This window comes from Leuresthes tenuis, unplaced genomic scaffold (genome assembly GCF_036924035.1).
Source record: "Leuresthes tenuis unplaced genomic scaffold, fLeuTen1.0.hap1 SCAF_2, whole genome shotgun sequence".
In the NCBI taxonomy this organism is placed as follows: Eukaryota; Metazoa; Chordata; class Actinopteri; order Atheriniformes; family Atherinopsidae; genus Leuresthes; species Leuresthes tenuis.
The window spans coordinates 27,765,646-27,783,126 of record NW_027325356.1 but is presented as its reverse complement, the minus strand read 5'-3'; the positions used below and the strand labels follow the sequence as shown (position 1 = coordinate 27,783,126).

Genomic DNA, 17,481 nt, shown 5'->3' with positions numbered 1-17,481 from the left:
GAAAACACTTTTTTTTTTTTTTTTTTCAATGCAAAGTTTAAACATTGAATGGTACAATGCCTAATTTTCAGAAGTAGGCACAACAGATCTGAACAACTGTAATTTGCACAGTTTTGAAAACGATGTAAGAAATTAGTGTGGGGGGTATTTTGTAGTGAAATACATTGATCAAATCTTTAAATAATGTCTCAAAAACTGATTCTCTGAGCTCAAACTATCAACTTCAATTGACTTTACATTCACCTGACACATTTTTAATTTTTTCAAATTTTTTTTTTACTGAGCGATTACAGCGATTACAGCGATTTACAGGTAAATCTGTGTAACATTTTATTCCTGAAGATGAAAAAAATCGCATATACTTTTAACTAAATGTTACAGATTTTTTTTTTTTTAAATGTCATTTTGTAGTGATCAGATTTGTGTTATTGAAATTTTTACTTGTATTTTTATATAATTTCAAATATATAATTTTACAAAAAAATCTTAAATCAACAGGGGAAGTTAAAGGACCGGTTGTTATAGGCTTAATGTGGAGTTGGAGTCAAAGAGGGGTTTTTAAGTAGTTTAAAAAAAAAAAAAAACGTCTTCTGACCTTGATTTGAACATCTTTTTTTGTATGTATTTCTGTGGATTCGTGACGTACTGTAGTTTGCAGTTAGTCCGTACTTTTTGGACTTCGACGGCTTCCGTTTCAGGTGACTCCCATTTGCTCACCGACAGCAGTTTTCACTTCGCCAGTGCTACTAGCTAGACTGAGGCGAGCGCAGCTAGCTGACGCAGCAGCAGCAGCAGTAGTTAACGGTGGGGTCCAGTTAGTGTGAATCGCCCTAAGCCTTTAGTATAATTTTTTTTACAATGAAGAAACTAAAGGGGCCTTCATCCTGACGTCCACATTGTGGTCAATGACAATCTGCAGCGGCGCTGGTGACTGACATGGACGCTGGTGACATTAAGGTATTTTTTTTTCTAGAAATGAACCGTTTTTGTTGGAAGCTGCCAGTGTCTTAGCCCATGGAAATAAGGCAACGTTAGTTTGAAATGTCGAGGCCGAAAATGAGACTCATTTATCGTGATTAAGAAAGGAGCCACTCTGTAAATACATTTAAAAGCGTTACTTTTTGCTGACCAAAATGGTCTACTTGAGTCTTTATCCACACTAACACCCTGATGGGTTTACGTGTTTATCATAGGCGAAAGCTTGATAAGCAGTTATCCCGTTTTGCTAACAAGCTAACATTAAAACGGCAATAACGGATCCAACAGCAGACTATACGGGGGTTGCCCACAACATACTCATTTAATTTTACTGCAGTGTTTGTGGGCTGTTCATGTTTCAAAACGGTGTAGAAATATTCAGCACTAAATTGAAGTGCGTTTTGTTTAGTGTTTGTAAAACATTAGCTTGGCTAGCTAGCTAAAGCTAACTTAAACTATCTCTGCTGACATTTTAGGGCGATCGTCATTTAAATCAGTGCCAGTTTAACTGGAGCAGTCGGGGTTTTTTTTTACATTCAGATTTGTGTCTATCTTTAGAGCAAGACTTGTCAAAAGGGTTTCGGTCAAGAAGGAATGCATGCATGAGTGTTGTTGTCAGGAGAGGCGGAGACGTGTCGTGGACCGTCAATAGAGGAATGTCTGGTTCTTCTGCATGTATGTCATTCCTCTGCTGCTGTCAGCTATGCAGAAAAGTTGGTTTGTTTACGGTTGAAGTTCCTATGTTTCCTTTTAATAACCAATGCCTTTAATTGACCTGTTACTTAAAGAGCTGAACGATTGTGTTTTTACCGACTGAGGAGAGGTCACATAAGTCAGATCTCCTGATGGACTGCATCTGAAACTCGTCAAGTGTTGTTCCTCCTATTGTTCCATTTCATTCATATCGCGCTTTTTAAAAACTTTTTTTTTTTACTGTAAAAATTGACTAAGGACCTGTAAAACTTGAGTTAACATTTTAAAAAGCAGCCTGGAGCTTAAGAGAGCAACAGGTCTCACAGATAACTTGGGACTAGACCAATTAAGCACTTAAGTAAGTAATCTACTTTATTTTATATTTAATCCTGCTGTTAAGAGGTAGTCAATGTGACAATGTCATGATAGGCATCAGTTCTGTTTTCATTAATGTGAAAATTCTTAAAAGCTTTGATGCACATGCTTTAGTGTCAGCACACAGCCTGCCCTGTCAGAATGGAATTAGGTACTGTTCAGTGGTGTGTGTGTGTGAGAATAAATGCTTGCACAGAGGACTGTGAGATCAGTAAAACCCAGTCGATTCAGTCAAGTTCTGTCATCCCCAACGGATGCACATCTGGGTCTGACCTCATTGTCTCTTTCACAATCGCAGCTATTCTCAATCACCCTCTCACAAGCGCACAGACACTAAATGACACAGATGGTTGAATCGAGAGATGAATCACCTCACCAGCTCTGTCTTTCTCCACATTTTCCATAAATGGTTGGATTTCTCCACCATTATCTAGAATTCAAGATTCACTCTGAGGGAACACGAGGCGTCCATGTTAAGGCTTGATGGATAATTAGCTTATCTTGTGGTGCTGTTCCTGCTTTATCCTCTCAAACTAAATCCTGTAACAACACACTACGCCGTAACATTGTACACGTCCAGACCAGCTACTGCAGTGCTAAACCCTGCAGCTTTATCGGTCTGCGCTTGGAGACTGCTATCACTCTGCTGAGGTTTGTGAGCTTCAGAAATCTCACTTTAGGGCTTTGATTTGGTCCTCTTGACTGAAACGGGCTTGGCAGCCAGAGCAGGCTTCATTTATCTTAACTAGATGGGATGGGATCTTAAGATCACCTCAGGGAAGCTAAGAGAACCACCCAAAGACAGTGGCAGTTGAAGACAATAGCTGTCTGTGTGACATCCACTGGCTATACTGATACTCTATTCATACATACCAACCACTATTTCAGAGAGAGGGGGAGCCTTTGTGTGCTGAACCCTGTCACCTTTTCTCATCCTTTGGGGAAAAAAAAAAAAACACATTTGAATTAGACAAGTGGTACCATGAAGTAAAACAAGGGGCACTTAGAGACGTAAACTAATGGATTTTATTAATCGCTGCTTGAGATAACCACAGTGCTCAGAGAGCACATCCTCCCTTGCCTTTTGCCCGTGCTCCCTGCTTTTAAAACAAATTTCCCTAAAATTCAATTCCCTCGTTATCTAACAAACAGGCAAACAACAAAGCTTACCCATTACATAACTTCCTTTACTGAGGTAATCATTAATCAGGTGTGTAGGCTGCGTATTAGTTTTTATCGTTCATCTTACCCTCCTCCTTTGGCTCTGTGCCTCGACAGTAAAACTGTCTCATGTGACCCATTGAGATCGAAGTACTCCTGTGTTTTAGTCTAAAAATTCCCCCTCCAATGCCTTTTGTTGTGTTTTGGTGCTTTTCTGTGGCCACATCTCATTTCTTACAGCCTAGCTGCTTAATTATCAGTGGAGTGTGTTTGCACCATAAATCTGGACACCCTTAAAACCAGAACACCCAGTTTTCCCTTCTATTTTTCCAGCGAAATCGCATCACAGGTTGACTCGGTTGCTTTTAATTGAAAGTGAAAACTATCTACATAGAAAATGGATTTTTTCAGCGCTCCGAAGCTCTGTGTTGCCCACTCTTTCAAATAGAAGTGGTGCGGTGGGGTCATCGTGCTGTTGGTTACTTTATTCCCCAAAGAACAGTGCTTTTTAAAAAAATTTGTGCGGTAGTCGAATCTTTCTGTTCATGTACTGTTTAGAAAAAAAGGTTCACATGTGTAAAACATTCTGGAGCCTGTGGAAATATGTGACAGCTTTCTATCGTGGCAGATCAGTTACCTTTTTGTTTTACGCATGCTGTGTGAGGGCTTGGAATTGGTCCAGAACTAAAAACTTTCATTTTTCAATTATATAAGCAAGTCTACGATATGTGTCTCATAATGAGGCTGACTCGAACGTTTGTCCCGTGCTGCTCTCAGCGGCTTAAAGGGAGTTGATCATTTGAAGTTACCATTATCATTACTATTATTATTCTTATAGTTATTTTTTTTATTCATTATTATGTTATTATTCATTCTTCACCTCTGTTTCGGGTATTCAGAATTTCTTTGAGAAACTGGTGCTCAGAATGGCTGGAGCCATTTTTGATGTGTCGTGAACTTCGTTTCGAGCCTCTGAGAGTTTAAAATTTGAAATAAAAGTGATTAATGTCCTGGTGTTAAGGCCCTTTTTTAATTATTGGTGATTGTACGCACTCAAGCCTGTAAACTAACTGGATTAGATGAAGAAACGAGATGTTCTACCATGATTATTTTTAAGCATATTGGAGTGGGGTCAGTCTGCTTGTAGACTGAAAAGTACTCCTGTTTCTTTCGAACTCTCACTCTACCCCAGTTGATTTAAAACGGGTTGGTTCACACAGTTGCGGTTGTTGTGAAAGTTGATGCTGGAAAGTGTTTTCATTAGGCCTTAAAGTTTCCAAGATTTGAGAAATGGCTTAGCACGTTTCAAACTTATCCAAGCAGTCAAGTTGAACATAGTCCTGACTGTGTTTTCATAACTTGCTTACAAACCATAACTATCGATTTAGATAGTTGTGGGATTGCAATAAAAAAAATGGTAAAGACAAACTGTGAGCGTCATTTTAAACAAACAGAGAATGTGCTAACTGACAAACCCGTTTTTCTAACAGATGCATGGTGTATTCGCCCGTCTTCGCTCACACTCTGACTGTAATGGCTGCTCATTTGTCTTTGAGCAGGATGTGAAGCTTTCACCTGAAGTGGAACCATTCATCCCACAGAGGAAAGGTCTCGAAGGATCACTTGTCAGCATGAGTCTCTCTGGTGAGGCCGGGGGTGGAGGAGGAGGCAATGGAGGTGTGGAAACCACACCCATACCCAGCTACCTCATCACCTGCTACCCTTTCGTCCAGGAGAACCAACCCAACAGGTGCAGTCACAGTGAAGGGGACATTTGGCAGTGGATGAAACTCTAAAGGCAGTCGATTTGAACCCTATTTGAATATGAACCCAGTGGTTCAGATTCTTGATAATTATAAATTGTGCCAGTACTTTTGCCTTTAAACATTGTCATTCTCTGAAGAATTCCGGGTGAACTGCCCAAGAATAGCTATTTTTCACCTGGGCTATTCCCCACTTCAATTTTCAAAGACTCAATAACTACTCTTTCAGTTCTAATCCGAGAATGTGATGTTCCGCATTTTGTTTCACAAAAAACATTATTATTAGATGCTATTAACATTATGTTGAGTCTGAATCATTAGATTCCTCTGCGCTGTAAGAGTGCTCACGTATGAATGGAAACCTCCCCAGTTTTGGAGTTTATTTGGAACCACAACATACTGTATGTTTCCAGTGGCTCTTCCTTTGTTCACAGTGATCTGCTGTATCCTGCACACATCCGCTCCTTTGTTTCCTTCTCCACTATTTGAATGCAAGGAAATGCCCACTATAGTAGGTTGGCTGTGAAAATGTCAAATGGATCCTTATCAGCATTTGTGCATGCTATGTACATACCCCTAAGAAACCAACAACTATAAACATCACCGCTGCATCACAGATGTTAACCTCTTTAGAAGGGGGTAATATCTGATTAAGGAATCTCAAACAACGTTGATTGAGAACATTGATTAAAGAATCAATGGACTCGTGCTCATTTGTTATATGAACACTGTTGTATTTTTAGACTGACAAATGTTGTTTAAAAAAAAAAAAAAGGAGGAAACTAACTTGGAAACATTTTTGCACAATGCCCTCTTTATAATTTTTTGCATTTCTCACTTAATATGAGTGCGCACTTGGCCTAAAATGGTCTACTTTGAATTAACATTTAATAGTTGAATGCATAAAGCATAAAGTTAACATATCCAGCCCCTCAATGGTTTTTCTATATTTGTTGAAAGCATGAAATATTAAAAGCAATCCAACACGTTAACTTTCTTCTTGTCCACAGGCAACAACACCCTATGTACAACGGAGGGGAGCTGCGCTGGCAGCAGCCTAACCCCACCCCTGGTGGTCCGTACCTGGCGTACCCCATCCTGTCTTCCCCTCAGCCTCCTGTTTCTAATGACTACGCTTACTACCAGATTATGCCAGCTCCTTGCCCGCCTGTGATGGGCTTTTACCAGCCCTTCCCTGGCACCTATACTGGTCCAGTGCAAGCCGGGGTGGTCAATCCTGTATCTGCAGATGTCAGTGAAAGGCCTCTTCCACTAGGGCCAGCTTATGGGATGGCTAGTCAGAGGGGGAGAGGCATGGTCCGGTCTAATGTTCTCCCAAAGGTACAGAAAATCAACAGTTTCAGTGGGATTCTGTCACAGCATTGCCATTTGTTATTTGTACTTCTTCATTCTTAATCTGTTTAATGAGGATGTCCTTTCTCCTTTTGTTTCTCCTACAGCAACATTTGGGTGTGTGTCAGCCTCCGAGGGGTCGTCGGCCTCCTACCAGAAGTGTCGCTGTGCAGAAGGAGGTGTGCACCTTAGGACCTGATGGCAGGACCAAGACTGTTATGTTGGTGGATGCAGCACAGCAGACTGGTAAGAATAATGCAACAATCACTAAAGATTCATTCAAATCACAGCACGCAGGCTGTATGCAACATTAAAAAAAACTAAGAACAGCAAACTGTTAGTGTTGACAATCTGAGGTTGACTATGGCAGATGTCAGGGATGATCTTCAACCCTGTGACTGAGAAAAGAGGTTTAGCTGAATGCATGTCAGATTTTCTTCAGGTTGATGATGCCTGAGCTTAAACTTTTGAAAGAACTGGAATGCTGAGATTCCAGTCGGAGAAGTTAACTTTAGTGCAGCTCATGGCGCCACCAGTGATTTCTCTGTTCTTCGGGGAAGTTGATGAGCTTGTGCAAATAGTTTGTTTTCTCTGCTGTGGCACTCTTAACATGTTGCATAACAAATGCGACACAGGTAGCACAAGCAAAGTTTGTCCTAGGCTCGTTATTCAGTGACTCTCTGTAGAACTATTGTTTTATTAGTAAGTACAAACTTATTACCATTTTAAATGAGAATTATAACAGTTTCATTACATTTTAAAATACTGTGTGATTTCTTGTCTAAGCTTCCATTACCTTGTCCTCAGATTTCCCGGGTGACGCGTCAGGGCGCTGTGCTGCTGAGCGGGTTAGTCCGCTGCTGTGGAAAAACCGAACAAAGAGAAGACGGGCTTCCCAGCCAGCCGAAAACTACAACGAGCAGGGCGCCAGTGAGGCAGACATAGACAGTGATAGTGGCTACTGTAGTCCCAAACACAACCAGGCAGCTGGGGCGACACAACGAACGGCAGAAGGCACAGCAGCACCTATGGTACGTTGGGTCGTTACCTTCTGGAAAGGATGCATTGCCATTCGCAAGAGTTAAAGAAGACAGAAAGTGGCACCTTGAACAGTTGTTGGAATTTTTATTTTTATCTGGGGATCACTCTGTTTGTGACAATTATGCAGTACACATTTTAGCAAACAACTAAAAGTCAGATGGTTAAACAACTCTCCAAAACTGTAAGGAAATTATGTTTTCAAACTGTCAATTATAGCTAAACTGATAATAGGATATGATAGATATAGATGTATTTTGAATCACACTCTGAGCACTTACTTATATTTTACATTTTTTAATAAAATGATCATCTTTGTTTGGGTCAGATGAACAACTAGGATATGTGAAAATGTGCTGCACACTCAGACTGTGGAGGTGTAATCCAGTTGTAGAGCTTCCTTAGCTCTGACAGTGTGATGTACACATATAATTTTTATTTTTTTTCCATTTTAACAGCCTCTTTTCTGTGTGTTTTACTTTAGGGAGTAGAGACCGGTGTAATGACAGGTAAGATTTAGATAAATTACTCATCTTCAAACCATGTTTTCATTGGCAAATTTTCATGAACCCAGTATTTAACACGTTACAAAACTGTGTCTCTTTTTATAAATAGGTAACTGGGTAAATGTTGCATCTCAGGCTACAGCAAAATCCTGGGGTGACAGAAATGGACAGTTCCACAGAGCAGATCAGAGGAAGAATCCTGAGCAGAGAAACTTCTCACAGGTACGGTGGATCGCTGAGTAAAAGGCAGCTCGGTGTCTACTGAACAACTGTGTCTGCTTAAGTAATGACAAAGTAAGAGACGTTTAGAGCGTAAAGGCTTTATTATTTTAAGCATCACTTAATACCTCGAACAACAGAGGAGTATTGATTTACACTTTACAGAAACCCCACTTAAGGTCCTGTTCACATATGCCTCTCAAGCGGAGACTGATGTGTCTTCATTGCACATCAATGCCGTGTTTGAAAGTACAGAAGCGGGTAGGGGGTTGAAGTTTATCTGCTTCTGATGCGTCTCGGATTTCGCCGTTATGTGGAAAGAGCTTTTCTTTTCCTCTTATTTGACATTACAAAAAAGTGATCAGCATTCACCATTAGCTTAAATTAGAGATGCAAATTAACATAATTTTCTGACTGTTTTGAGTAATTATCGACATATGGGTGCAGTTCCACAATTACCTGTTTCATGAGCATCGCATTGTGCTATTTTAGGACACCTTAATTAGCTTGCAAGCTGCTATGATTACTCTGGCCTCCTTTGTTAGTGCACAGGGAACACACGTTAGGAATAAAAACCTTTTGATTTGTATGTTAATCTCTGTGTGTCTACCTTTCAGGATTTCCACAGTGGCTATCCGGGACGTATGCCACCCAACCAGTCAGAACAAAGGACACAGCCAGCAGCTGTCACCAGCAGCAATCTCACTCCCGAGCCCCTCTACTTTGAGGTGAGAGGAGACTTTGTTGTGAATTTCATTGTAATGAGTTTTCAGTGCTAAGACGAGAGTGTTACAGTTACACTCTCGTGTCTTTTAGAGAATTTCTTTGAGCTAAAAAATGGTTTGCGCACATTTTCTAGGATGAAGATGAGTTCCCAGATCTTGCTGCTGGAGGGTCTGTTCAACGCAACAACAAACCAGAAACTGCTCCCGCTCAGACACAAGCGCAGCCTAAACTGCCCAAAAACCTGGTAAATGATACAATTCAATCATACAGATGTTTTTATTAAGCTGTGGATTTGATATTTGTACTTTCATGGTGATAAATGTGGCTAAAGTGCTTTTTCGCTCGGTCTTATTCCAAATTCTAAATCAGAAATGCCCTCGAAAGTCATTTAGTCCCTGTTTGAACATAACTGAGCTGTAAGCCATGAATTTATTCTTGACTGATGCCGCAAAGCTTCAGTGACTTAAGTGAAAAAAGGCTTTAAAGTAGCTTCTTCTGCTGACTGTCCTAACTGTTGTTGTAAATGTCAGCATCCTGAGTTGGTAGATGAATTTGAGTTTTACCTCTGACCTACTGTCTTCAGACAGTACTTAATGCGCTGACAAAGTACACTAAGAAAGCTCGAGCTGAACTGTATGAATCCCATTCAGTTGGTAAAAAAAAATCCCATTTTCTGTGGTATCTTTTGCAGCTCTTTTCCACACCTTGTTGCTTTTGTCATTGTCCTTGTTTTGAAACAAAAAAGCATCTGTTGTGCGTTTTAACAGTTGGTGTCATCCACAATGGAAATCTTCAGATTAGATTCTGGTCTTGTGTCAGCAGTAATGTTGATGTTGGTGTTTGATCAGAAGTTGGTTCCTCCTGTATTATTTTAACCAGATTCTCTTAGTTGTTACGGGTTCTAGCTTCCTGCCCTGCTCATCTGCTCTGTGGAACCTCACACAACTTGTAGCAGCAACAGTAGTCCAGGCAAAGTAGCATTTTACAACAAGTAATTGTAAAATAATTTTTTGCAGCTTAGATCATTTCTATGAGGTGTCCAGAACAACATACTATGAACAATGAAAGTACCCATGAAAAGTAAAAAACCATGTCATACAAAAAAAGTTACTTTTCATAAAGTTATGAATAAAGGAAAAATGCCTATTTGGGTGTATTTTGGGCATTTTAGATTAGGGTATAGCTCATTCACGTATTCAAATTCAGTTTCAGTTTCAGTTTCATTTTGATAGGAGTAAAGGAAAAAAATAGCCCCTTTGGGGTGTATTGTTGTTTTACTTTATTGGCACACATCTCGGATTAATGAAAATTTAACATATTTCCTCAACTAGGATTTCTTAGGACTTTTAGTATGTTGTTCTTGACACCTCATAGAAATGATCTAAGCTGATTTTTTAAATTTTTTTATTTTTACAATTAGTTCTATTTTTGGCTCCAAAATGAGTTCCTTTGCCTGGACTATAGTCTAGTTGCACATTGTTTAGCCGATCCTTCCTTCTGAAACATACCGTCCCTTATGGTTATAGTTGGTACACGGTGGTAGCCTGAACACAGCTGGATTTGGTGAAATCCACATGTTGAGCGGCTTAATCTTTACATTTCTTCTCAGTCACTGATGTGTGTCTCCTTGTGCATTTCAGCTGGATAACCTACCAGAAAACTCCCCAATCAACATTGTGCAGACACCCATTCCCATTACTACCTCTGTTCCTAAGAGAGCCAAGAGTCAGAGAAAGAAGGCTCTGGCTGCTGCCTTGGCCACTGCACAGGAGTACTCTGAAATAAGCATGGAACAGAAGAAATTGCAGGTATAGACACAACCTTCTAGTCCTCACCACTGCTTGGCTTAAGAATACCAAACTTATCCTCAGTTGCGTTTAACCATTTTGTTGTTCGTTTTTTTTTTTTTTTTTGCTCTGCCTATTCTGTCCTCGCTTGGCAGGAAGCATTCACCAAAGCAGCAGGGAAAAAGAGTAAAACCTCTGTTGAGCTGGATCTAGGAGACATGCTGGCAGCTTTGGAAAAACAACAGCAGGCTATGAAGGCCAGGCAACTCACCAACACCAAGCCACTGTCTTTTACAGGTATTCATACACTCAAAGTACAACACAAACCAACAATCTTGCATCTAAGGTTTGACTTATAAGAAGATGATTAAACCCAGTATTTTTTATTTGAAATGCTTGCACACAGACGCGCTCACACTAACTTTGTGTTTCTTTCCAGTTGGAACAACTGCTCCGTTCCACAGCTCGGGCTCTACCAGCGTGCCGTCCATGTTGAGGGGTCATCAGCAGCCATACGCGGCCGCACACAATGCTCTCGATTCTACTGCGCCCCGCATCAAGAGAGGGAAGGAGAGAGAGATCCCCAAAGTCAAACGACCAACGGCTCTTAAAAAGGTTGATTGTTTAAAATTAGAAATGTACAGATGTTGAGAGTTAGATGTTATATAGCCAAATGACAAAATTGGACGAAAGGAAGGAAAGTGTATTCCACTTTGTTTAAAGTGCTTTTGTCTCCAACATAGTTTCTTGTTCTGGGTTTCTGTAGATTATTTTGAAGGAACGGGAAGGGAAGAAAGGGAAGCCAAGTGTAGAACAAGAGTCTGCGGGCCATGAAGAGCATGGTGATGAGGCTCTACAGTTTAGTGATGATCTTACTTGCGAGCCTGCCTCCCAGGAAGGTAAATAATGTTAGTTTATTAACATGTAACAGTGTGTCGGTTGGAGCCTCTTTCTCTTTTTTTTTTTTTATCTTCTTTTCTTTTTTGCAGCCTTTTGACTCAGTCTGTAATTAATGTTTGTACCACAGAAAATGGTCTGAGTGTGCCCAGTGATGCATCCCTTTCCCCGGCCAGTCAGAACTCTCCATACAGCATCACCCCTGTGTCCCAGGGTTCGCCTGCCAGCTCTGGTATTGGCAGTCCTATGGCTTCAAATGCCATCACCAAGATCCACAGCAGACGTTTCAGAGAGTGAGTGCTCACTCTTGCCCTACACAGAGGTTTTTTAGGAATCCCTGGCATTGGAATGTTTGAAAAAAATGCACTATGTGGTAGCAAAAATTGTGACTGAAGCAGATATTTGTCCCACTCAAACATCACAGAGCATTGGCTCTGAGAAGCATCCTCTGAAAGTTAACGGGTGGTTTTAAGGTTGCAGCTGTACAATAAAGAATTGAAGAGTATGGCACATTGTCCTTTCTCAGCAAAAATGTATGCCAGGCGGCACAAACAGTGCTTTGTCCCTCTGTGCCCTCCGCTGAAGGCCCATTGTCCTAGCCCACCCTTCTCTAACAGATTTTGCATTTAAAGCCTCCAAAAGGCCTCTGTAGCCAAGCTCCTCCTCTTAGCTTTGACCTCCAGGACATTTGTTCCTCAGACCATACCACACAAGCCTTCCAAAAGATATTTCAAACCCCAAAGCTGTTGGAAACGTGCAAGATAATTGATTGGTTCTGCTTTTCTTAGTATGACAGAGTAACAACAATAGAATAAGCATAGCTAACAAGCAGTTAAGGGTTGCCATTTACAGTTGTGTGAGATTTGAGTTAGCTGTTTTAAGGATGACAAAGTCTGAAGGTGTGCAGACCTAAGCTAACTATTAGTTTTTATTAGACTAATTTTTAAGGTTATAGAATATCACAACATGGTGAAAATGGATTGATTCATTAGACTTAAAAAAAAAAAAAAGAAAAAAAAAATCAACTTTAAAACATTTGAAAGGGCCCGGGCAAAAGTTTCTCAAACTTACAACAACAAATCTGGGCAGATTTCTTTGTTTTAGCAACTAACTATGTAAGTCCTAAACCTTTTACATTTTTGCTGCATCGTTTGTCCTAGTTAACATAAACGCCACAGACATCTGAACCTTTTCTTTCCCGTCTCACTTTTGTTTTTGTCCTCCCGTAGGTACTGTAACCAAGTGCTGAGCAAGGAAATCGACGAGAGCGTGACTCTGCTGTTGCAGGAGCTGGTTCGCTTCCAGGAGCGGGTCTACCAGAAGGATCCCACCAAGGCCAAATCCAAACGTCGCCTGGTGATGGGACTCAGAGAGGTCACCAAGCACATGAAGCTGCACAAGATTAAGTGTGTCATTATTTCTCCAAATTGTGAGAAGATCCAGGCCAAAGGTAAATGTTGTGAAACGTTGTGCATTTAATGTTTACATCAAGGGGTTACTAGTGATGTTGAGTTTTACGGAGCATTATCTCCTCCACCTGCAGCTCACCACTGCTCTGTGGAACATCACACAACATGTCAGTGACAGCTTGGCTGTCAGACCTGCGACATCGTTTGCATTTACTGTAATTTCTGTTTCAACAAATAAAAGCTGTTAAAACTCTGCACACCTATTACTCTGCACCAGAGATGGCCTCAGCAATATGCTTTTTCTCAAGGGCAAATAACAGGACTCAAAAAGACCTTAGATGTTTCTAATGTCTGGGTGCAAATAAGCAAGAGTTTACCAACAAGTGCAGAATGGATATTACAGAAACAGCTTATTTGCTGCTGTCTGTTGTTGAAGCTATTTATTAATTTTTTTTTTTTTTTTTGGTATTTTCTGTTCCGTTGTTCGTTTATTTTCTCAAATTGAACACTTTTGAGCCACCAACTGTTTTCTGTTTCGCAGGTGGTTTAGATGAAGCTTTATATAATGTGATCGCCATGGCTCGGGAGCAGGAGATCCCGTTTGTGTTCGCCTTGGGCAGAAAAGCTTTAGGACGCTGCGTCAACAAGCTGGTGCCTGTTAGCGTTGTGGGCATTTTCAACTATTCTGGAGCTGAGGTAAAGCAGTGCTATCCCTCTGAAACCTTTTGATTTGAGTAGGTTGCTGTTCAGATTTTTTTCCACGGAGTCTAGCCATCTTCACACTGGATGATTGAATGAACAAACTGAATATAGACCACTCAGGATCATCTCTAAGTATCCATTTATTATATATTATTCATTTTGTTAACTCTGCTCCTTCTTCAGGGACTGTTCAACAGATTAGTGTCTCTGACAGAGGAGGCGAGGAAGGCCTACAAGGACATGGTGTCGGCTCTGGAGCAGGAGCAGGCAGAGGAGGCTCTGAAAAACGATAAGAAGGTCCCGCATCACATGGGCCATTCCCGCAACCACTCTGCTGCTTCGGCCATCTCCTTTTGCTCCATCTTCTCTGAGCCCATTTCAGAGGTCAATGAAAAGGAGTATGGTGAGCTCATTTCTTATTTTGACTCTTCTGAATCAGTTTCATAATTTAGCTTAATTTATAATCGCTGAAAGAAAATATTCAAATCCTTCACTTAAAGACAAGCCAACGATGTTAATACCGATAAGTCGTTGTGCCCAGTACAATTTATCATGGCAGATATTTGTTGTGGAGTTGTTTCACTAGTTAAGATGCTGGTTCCCAACTTACGTGCCAAGCTGAGCCAAAATTCTGCAGCCAATCTTAAGGTTTATAAGACCAGTAATTTGATGATTTAGATGAAAAGATGAGGACACAAACTTCCAGTTGAATGTTTTTAAGATTAATCTTGCGTTTATTGTTAAGAAAATTTACATCATTATTTTTATCAGCTGTTTTAGTATCTGTTGCATTTTTTTTATTTCTCCAGAGACCAATTGGAGGAGTATGATGGAGTCTTCCGATGCCCCAGAGCCTGCAGAGGCTGAGCCAAGTCGCCCTGCTCCTTCCACAGCTGCCCAGAAGGACACTGAGGCCCTGGCAGCCACCACCAACGTTGTCCCGCCCAGCTCCACTGCTCCACAGCCCAGGACAGGGCCCCTGACGCAGGGTACCAGCGACAGAGACGAGGTCAGAGTCGACGACCGGCTAGAGCTAGCCTCTCAACAGAGTACAGAGACGGGCTCATTGGATGGGAGCTGCAGAGGGCCACTGAACTCCTCCATCACTTCCACAACTTCAACCCTGGTCCCAGGAATGTTAGAAGAAGCAGAAGAGGAGGAGGAGGAGGAGGAGGACTACACTCCTGAACCTATTTCTGTGGAGGTGCCTACCCTGAGCAGTCGCATTGAATCCTGGGTGTCTAAGACCTTAGAAAACCTGCACCTGGGAAAGAGCCAAGAAAGTACAGAGGAAGAAGAGGAGGAGGAAGAGGAAGAAGATGAAGAGGAACGGGTGCAGTCTGACCAGGAAGAGGACCTTGATTCAGCAGAAATCACAGAGGCGAGAATGGAGGGCAAAGATCAAGTGGAGGCTAAGAAGGTCACCGGCTGAAGTCGCTCCTCCATCTGCTCTTGCATTGATTCATTCCCTCTGTCCCTCTCACACACCCATCTTTCTCCTGTGTCTCTAACCCCTGACACCAGGCATTATCTCAGGTATACAACCAACTGACCAACACTCACACACTCTGCAGAGAAACTGACCAATTCACAGACACACAGGGTCACCGACCAAACAACACCTAACACAGTTAACACATCTTAAATATCACCACAAATAGAAGAATGGCCTCACATCTTCGGCCCATAACCTGCAACACTTGAATCCAGAGGGAATCTTTTGATTTCCTTCCTCCTCAGCTGAACTCTTTTCGAGACATTTCTGGGAGCAAGTGATGAGAGCTGCTGCGTGTAGCTCACAGAGGGAGTTTGGGGTCTCCATTCAGAGCTCTGAAGGTTTACAGCTCTGCTAGTATTTGCATACTTTGCATTTATTTTGCTGTTCATTGGCTTTATCTTTGTAGATATGTTTATTTTGACCTCGCTGCTGCACGGGGGAGGGAGAGATGCACTCTTCCTAATAACAGTTGGCTTTCATCACACATTATTAAAGTGTCAGGGGTTCCGTCTTTGTACCAAAACCACTCCCACCCATCAGTCTTCAGTGTTTTTTTTTTTTTTTTGTTTGTTTTCTTAATTTCCAAATAATGAGTGTTTCATTCTGTATTTTAGATTATTCAAGTGACTTAACTTCTAAGAAGCAAACCAAGCTTCGTGAATATAACCTTGTCTGGGTGGTTCTACTACATCATGTAATGGTTTGTCATATTGATCTTTCCTGGTGTGACTCTGTTTGAGGTTATCCCCTAAATGGAATTGTCTCGAGTTTCAGATGCTGCCTGTGCTTCATAAAGAAAAAAAAAAAGCTCCTCCTTTTGTTCTCTCCAGTGTTTGTTCTCCAACGGCATGAGAGACGCCCTCTAACTGTATGTTTTCAAGGCTCCGAACACCTTTTTCTATCGTAACCGCGCAGATCTTTTTCCATCCAGAGATAATTTTGGCGAGTGTTTTGGTAAAGAATCGGACACAGAACTTGGTGGTGAGACTACTTCACATGAGAAAGCTCTGTGTGTGTCGTTTACAACATTATCAAGCAAGATGCTAGAAAAACAAGCAACAAGTTTACTGTTATTCGTGAAGTATGCCCAAAAATACAGTTGTGGTTGTTTATAAGTGACATGAATCACTCTTCTACATTTTGTAAACCGATTTTTAAAGGCACGCAGCCACTAGTGAAGCGAGTTTACCACAGCGGAGAAGCTCCCTCACCGTACGGAGTCGCCTCTGTCGAATAAGTCAACTCAAAGTCATGCACATACTTTTGTAAATACAAATGTACAAAAGAGATTTTGATTTTGCATTGTATTAAAAGAAAATGCAATCACCCGGTTCTCGAAGCCATTTGATAGTTTTAACATTTTAAAAGTTTGAATCTAATTTGATAATGGTGTTTGATGTTGAATCATGGTGAGATTTCAGCCTGTCTATAGTGATGCAGTGAGTTACCGCAGTATGTTGGGCCGTATGCAATGTGAAGCCCTGAGGTGGGAGATATCTGTGTGATGAATACTTTGAATTTATTGAAAGTATTTCTGGTTTGATTTAAGGTACGCTGTGTGTGTATGTGTGTTTGCGTGTGTGTGTGTACTTTTTGTTGCTATGACTTCCATCAAAGTGTTTCAAGTATGTTAATTGACAACAAGTGTGGTTTTGCACTATGTAAATACAGTTCTGGTAAAGGTCTTGTAACTAATGTGAACAACAAAAAAGAAAAAAAAAGAACGGTGCAATGAAGTACTTTTTATTTTGAGTGTGTTCCTCGTCTTTATATGGCTATTTAAGACCGTCTCCCTCTGACTGTACATCACTAGCAACATTGTTAGAGGCTGTTTCTCATAATCATGTTATCACTCTTAACCTATATGAACTGATGATTAACATCATTAAAATGTTGTTTAAGTAAATTCTTTGGAGTGATGCTTCGTCTTTCCTGTAGCATGCACACAAACACTTTACAGTGGAGCAGAAAATGTTACATGTTACATTCAGTTAGTTTGATCATGAATTCAGTAAAAGAACTGAAAAGAAAGGCAAACCCAGATGTTATAAGATTGGATGCTTTTCTCTGTACTGTACAGTTCTGCACTGATGGTCTGATAAAACAAACTTTTTTTTTTTTTTTTTTTTGCAACTCTTACTCTGCAAACTGCTAAAGAAAAACGAGTCAAAACAATTCTGAAATCATATAATAAAGTGGAGTAGACATACTAGGACCGACACATCTGTTGTTTTGAAAAACTAATCATTTTGAATTTGATGTCCGTAAAAATGTTTTTAATGAATGAATGCAATAAGAGCCCGTTTACTACTTTGTTGTAATATCACATCTTTTGTTAACGCTGCTTGCTTTAGTTTTATGAGAATGTTTTTTCAT

General features: G+C 40.7%; 1 protein-coding gene across 1 annotated transcript; it reads left to right on the top strand.

Annotated features, from left to right (window-relative positions):
• Positions 1–620: 620 nt before the first annotated feature.
• secisbp2l (SECIS binding protein 2-like) lies at positions 621–17,011 on the top strand. Its single transcript, XM_072380923.1, has 18 exons — positions 621–957; positions 4,767–4,957; positions 5,981–6,311; positions 6,431–6,569; positions 7,131–7,354; positions 7,846–7,870; positions 7,977–8,089; positions 8,704–8,814; positions 8,946–9,056; positions 10,453–10,620; positions 10,755–10,896; positions 11,039–11,214; positions 11,366–11,498; positions 11,627–11,789; positions 12,726–12,946; positions 13,447–13,601; positions 13,791–14,010; positions 14,417–17,011. The coding sequence occupies exons 1-18, from the start codon at positions 937–939 to the stop codon at positions 15,037–15,039; spliced, it is 3,267 nt and encodes a 1,088-aa protein (XP_072237024.1). The 5' UTR covers positions 621–936; the 3' UTR covers positions 15,040–17,011.
• The last annotated feature ends 470 nt before the right edge of the window (positions 17,012–17,481 follow it).

Bases quoted from the DNA above. Each gene is read 5' to 3' on its own strand.
- secisbp2l (XM_072380923.1), top strand. From the start codon at position 937: ATGGACGCTGGTGACATTAAG. The intron at 11,790-12,725 runs GTGAGTGCTCAC...GTCCTCCCGTAG, and splicing joins CACAGCAGACGTTTCAGAGA to GTACTGTAACCAAGTGCTGA. The intron at 12,947-13,446 runs GTAAATGTTGTG...TCTGTTTCGCAG, and splicing joins TGAGAAGATCCAGGCCAAAG to GTGGTTTAGATGAAGCTTTA.